The 6,000-nt window shown below is 33.0% G+C and overlaps 2 protein-coding genes across 2 annotated transcripts; one reads left to right on the forward strand and one right to left on the reverse strand.

Moving 5' to 3' along the window:
* Positions 1-819: 819 nt before the first annotated feature.
* Positions 820-4,113, forward strand: LOC106133581 (chromatin complexes subunit BAP18-like). The gene is made up of 4 exons (XM_013333363.2): positions 820-1,037; positions 1,180-1,271; positions 1,640-1,757; positions 2,645-4,113. The coding sequence occupies exons 1-4, from the start codon at positions 1,017-1,019 to the stop codon at positions 2,750-2,752; spliced, it is 339 nt and encodes a 112-aa protein (XP_013188817.1). The 5' UTR covers positions 820-1,016; the 3' UTR covers positions 2,753-4,113.
* On the reverse strand, positions 3,537-4,603 carry LOC106133575 (probable RNA methyltransferase CG11342). The gene has a single exon (XM_013333357.2). The coding sequence runs from the start codon at positions 4,308-4,310 to the stop codon at positions 3,537-3,539; it is 774 nt and encodes a 257-aa protein (XP_013188811.2). The 5' UTR covers positions 4,311-4,603.
* Positions 4,604-6,000: the final 1,397 nt, after the last annotated feature.

Raw genomic sequence — 6,000 nt, forward strand, 5'->3', positions numbered from 1 at the left:
GTGAAAAGACTTGGCTTGCCTGCCAACTTTTTTAAATAATTTTTGACAATATACAAAATTTGTATTTAATACAAAATGACAATTATGCGCTAAGTGGGCAACCCTGGTTATATTTGCGGCATTTATTCAGAGTGCAGCAGTGAACAAATCTTTGATGCAAATACAAACATAGTGACTTAGGGATGTCGGAAATGCAATAAAGTATCGATATATATTGTATCGATAATTTTTGAATATATCAATATCGATATTGATATTTTTATTTAAAAATATCGATATATCGGTGTACACACATTACATGAAACGTTTTGTCTGTCTATTTTTTTGAAAAAGTTCCATACAACACTAGACATGACTGGAATGCTCGAATTATTTTGTTCATATACGTGAATTAATTATTGATTTAATTAGTTAGATTGTTTGAGAACTATAATCAACTCAAATGCAGGCAGAAATACGCTCGCGTTGAGGTTATAATACGGACGGATAACAGACGGATAGTTGAAGCACAGACACTGACACTGAAATGACATTGACAGACAGAGTTGCCAACTTAAAAGCCAACTTAAGTACCAAATTAAAACGCAGTAAATCGAGTCGACCAAAGACAAAAAAAATGTAATTTGTTAAAAAATGTTAGTATAAAAAAAGTATTCTTATTTAGGATTTTTTAATTATAAAAAATATCGATTTTTATACCTTTTCAATACTTGTAATTTTATATCGATACCTCGATAAATCGAAACATTAAATATCGCTCAAAAATATCGATACATTGAAAAAATAACATCGATATATCGATATTTTTTCGACGAGCCTATAGTGACTGTCAAAAGAAAGAGTTCAAACAAAATCAATATTTAATTTTGGCTTAAAGTGCCCTGACTGAATCGAAAACAAAAACACTCGAGACCAAGATACCGACCTCTGTAGTCAAATTTATTTATAAAACCGGCTGTCCTTGAGTATTGTCAAACAAAATATTTCTTGAATACAATACGGTACAATTGAACGCTATGAATAATTCTGCTGCAAAGGTATGTGTATATTGAATAGTTTGTAAATACAATCATTCCACAACAGTTCATAGCAAGAAAACTTCTAATATTTTTAATCAATATGTTTTATCAAATAACTTACTAATTATTGGTTGAGAATTTAATAAAGTTATAATGACAGGTCGGTGAAATATTTACTGAGGCTGGAGCTGCTTTCAATAAATTGGCAGAAATGACTATGATGTTACATCCAACTGCAGAGTCAGTGCCTAGGTAAATATTAAAGTAATTGAATTATTAGTTATTTATTCTAGGTACTCAAAAATAGAAAAACGCTAATGGGCCACAGTAAGCACTTAGCTTTTGTTTTTTTATAAACACAAAATAAACAAACCTTAGAAAATTTACGTCTAGAAGTAATAAAATATCTGTGAAGATAAGTGCTAATAGGAATCATAACCATCACATCAATAGTGAGTATATTACTAACACTGCTACTACTAAATCTTTTGAAAGAAGCAACAAGCCTATCCTGGAAACAGTCCCGTTGCTATGTCCAGGCTCAAGTAGAAGAATTGGGTGAAAAAATACAGCATCTGTCTCTTTACACATCTCATATATATATATCTTACTGATTTCAGCTTGCAAGTAAAAACACCAGTCAAGAGGAAGCCTGCAGAAGAACGTGCAGTACCTGCTAGCAACCCCCCTGCTGCTCAATCACAGCATACATTACACACATCATCTTTATCACAACAGGTCTCATAATCTTAGTAATTTTTTAAATTAGGAAACCATAAGCAAATTATGAAGGTAGCCACAAATAATTAGTGGGTGGGTTTCATTGCAATGCACAAAACAACTGTAAGTATGGGGCTAGAAGTATATTTTTATAATATAAAACCATAAAACCTGAATCTCTTCATGTAGATGTCTTTTTAGTGCTTTTACCACAACCAATCATATGGGTAAGGAGCCTGTAAAAAGGTTGCAGTTGTTTTAATGCCAGGAACAAGCAGATCTGAAGAGAGAATTTTAACATTATGTAAAATACCCAGATCATCATCAGGGTAATATTTCGGATTTTATTAAAGGTTTTAATTACCTTTATTTGTAAACTAGCGACATGCCTCAGCTATGCATGGTTAGCATTTAAAGATATAAATTTTTCAAAAACCCCTCTTTCCAACGTTTCAAACTGGAACAAGATCCATCCACAACCTAAGAGTGCAAACATCAACAGAAAATAGGCAGACTTTATAATATGTAGTGATGAAATGCTTTTTCACAAATGGGCCAATAGATCGCGTTTTAATGAAATATGCGTTCATTTTATTTATTTATGAACAAAATTATTATATTACATATAATTTTGTTTATTATATAAGGTTAATATTACCTGCAATTAGCAGTTTATGGCTGGAATGTGTACTGGTACAAATGGAAATTATTCCACAGCAGATTGATTTAGTATATGCACTCATTTTATCCTGTTTTTTATGGATGTCCTACTCTGCCCCATGGGTGAATAAGCTTGTTTGTTTGAGTCTTCTGTAGTGAGGGTTATAAACATTAGAAAGATAATTTCAATTTGCCAAATTGTTGTTTTGTATTCTACATTATTACATTATACCTTTTTCTTACAGGTTACTCTCAATATGTTGAATGCCCAGGAGTCTGAAATGGATGTGGAAGGACTTGGAAATAATGTAAAGTTAGAATTTGAATCCGGCACAGAAGAGGTGACTACTTAGTTGAGGAACTGTAACAGCATCAAATAATGAGATGTTTTTCATGTTATTTATGTAAATATATTGTTGCCTATAAATAAAAAAATTGAAATAAGGAAAAATATTTCACTGACATACATCATCACATCTTAATACCTCAGAAGTCTTGAAGGCCATATTTAGCTGATAGTTATTAAATTCAGATAGCTGTACAAGAAGAATCGTAATAAGCCTGACCCACATATTTTTGCACAAAGGAAAGAAGTTGACTACACTTCTTTATTTTTTGTTTTTTTCTATTTCCAGCAGGGATGCTCGCATCAAATGTATGAGCTTGTAGCAGGAGGGATGATTCGGCTCGACCACCAGGATAGGTGTTATGCCTAGGGAACTAGGTTGTATATATTGCTCCAATCAATGAAATCTTTGCTTGCGCGATTTAGGTTTTTTGCTGTTTTTGACAGATAGCATTGCGTAATTTTATTTTTTATTGTTGTGACTTGTGGTGTATAGATAGATATCGCCATATTCTAGTAGTATCCTTTCACGATATTAAAACTTTTTAATTTTGCAGTACACATACATATCGTTGATATCTGTCTGATTATATATGGGTAGTTACACAAAATAGGTTAGCAACAAACAAACAGCAAATAAGGGTTTTTTTTTTATAAAAAATAAATTCCAATTTTAATAAATATTGTGTAATAACATGTCATAAGGCCAATGCATTCAGCTGATTCTTAGGGATGTTGTTAGCACATTTGAAATAAAAAATTTAGCTGTTTTATTACAATACTTTATATTACTAGGTATCTGATATTCTGTGAAAGCTCTGGACTTTTCTATTCCACTTAGAATTTGGAGATTCAAATACTTTCTTGTGAGTGTTCTCTGATATTTTTTGTTCAATAACACTGTCTACATTGCTTCTTATTTTTAATGCGTCATAAAAAGGAAAGCCACTTCCAGATCTTTTCATTCTTCTCTGTGCATTTCTGTAGCATTTCCATGGCTGAGGTTCAACTACTATTGACCGGGAAATAGATTTTAATAAGTTTATTAATTTAAATAAACCTTCATCTCCATTATTGATGTGAATCCACAGTGTCACAGAGAAACAAAATACAATATCAAAATCATTTCGACCATGTGAATGTAGATAATTTGTTATGGATTTACCACTATCAGCATCCATTATATCTTCAGTTTGATAAATAATATCACAATTGGAGCAATATTTCTGTGCTTTCTTAATTAATTTTGAGTCAATATCAATTGCCAATATTTTTACATTACAGTTAGGAAAAACCTTTTTTAAATATGAATGTAAAGCAATTGTGAGTTCTCCTGTGTTGCATCCAATATCCAGACAGACAATGGTTTGGTTTGGTTCAAAAACTGGAAACATTTCTGGGTTGAGATTACTTATTCTTTGCCCAACACTATGAAAGGAGTAATAGTTAATAAAGTTTCCGAATTTAGTTGCTCCTGGGTCATTTCCAATAAAATTAAGATCATCAGTATTTATTTCTCTTTTGGTTGGAGATTTATTGTTTTCAAAGAAATCTTTGTAAGACATGATGTCTGAGTATTAGGTAGGTACTGAGATTAACGATGGACTGAATCGTAGCTAAAGGTCTCGTAAAACTTTCACATGTTAGTTCCTTACCTAATTATAATAGTTTGTTGTCGTCTCCACAACTATATCAAAAGCGAAACACCATGTACCGCATATATATACACGTATTCATCTAGCTTTTTTTCTGGGAATGAGTTAAACAAAAAGTCAATAATTTGTGTCACATGAAATGAAAAGTTCATTGAGAAATTATTTATTTCAATATACTTTCTAGTCAACACCACAGATCTACACAGTACAGTACCTACATCTAATCTATGGACTACTTGTCAAATAAGTACTTATGTTGTCAATTTGTCATTGTCTCACTTTTTTGTTATCATTAGAGAAGGTAACAGAATAAATATAACTTATATTATTTTTTATTCAGTAACATATTTTAATAATAGCTAAGACTAATATATTAGTACAAAAGTATTTTTTTATTATATATGAGAACAACGCCATCTATCATAAGCTTGCGTAAACTAGTCACTTTGATTTTAATGGCGTCTTTTAAACTGGAGGCGTCTGTGAAATAATTTTTGGATGATAAATTCATGACAAAGATGTCTCTGTCTCATCCTAAAATGAAATTGTGTAAAAGTCACAGCTAACACTCGACAAAATTCTATTAAAAAAACATTAAAAAAATCTTTTCTTAATAAATTAAAACCACCTCCAATCTATTCTATTTTGAAGTGGGTTAAAATTATTAAATTGGTGTAACAAATACTTACTTGAAAACCTACAGACTTACTAAATATAGTATATATACTAAACTACAAATAAATACTAAATATACCTACTATAGCTGTAGGTACTTTTCTCGGGACTTTTTGGGTCAACATGAAAAGTCGCTAAATCCGTTATTTTAAAACTTTCCTACACTCATAATTGTCCACGAACATCTAAAAATCATTAATAGTTGATCAAACACACATTTTGGAAAAATTTGCACAACCAACATGACGTTCGGGTGCCTGCCAAGAAGTTCTGTCAAATGTCATGTCGATAAAGGTGAGCGTTTAAACGATAAAACTTAATAATACTTTTATTTATTTATGTACACAAAATTATATACAGGAGCATTTATTACTATAATTCTAGTACAAAGGTGCTACTTATTTCAAAAGAAATGTCTTCCAGTAGACCTGTGGTGACATGTCTACGCCACTCGTCAACAACATCAAATCACACAACAACTGTCAATCATCGCGAAGAAATTGACGCGCTGAACCAATAGCAGCGAAGAATCTAAGACGCGATTTCAGAGATTTCACGGATTGGAGCTATATATACAACCTCCGACACAACATCGTCGGAGCCGCGGTTCCCCAGGCATAACACCTAGCCTGGCGGAAGATCTTCCCTTTGGTGGCGGTCGAGCCGAAACATCGCTCCCGCTACATTGGTGACCCCGACGTGATTGGAAGCAACCTTCTTCATCATCATCTCCAATCAAAGCAGTGTCTCACAGCAAGCCAGCAACTGGGTATCGCAGCAGGTCAATCGCAGCCGACTTACCGAGCTTCCTGGTCCTGTCTCCACCCGCACTCACTCTCATCGACTTCGGCGACCGACGCATCTATCGCAGCCCACGCCGGCCGCTCTTCTCTCCAGCGTGGCAGCTCTGCACGATATCTCCCGG

Source organism: Amyelois transitella, chromosome 2 (genome assembly GCF_032362555.1).
Source record: "Amyelois transitella isolate CPQ chromosome 2, ilAmyTran1.1, whole genome shotgun sequence".
NCBI classification, from domain to species: domain Eukaryota; kingdom Metazoa; phylum Arthropoda; class Insecta; order Lepidoptera; family Pyralidae; genus Amyelois; species Amyelois transitella.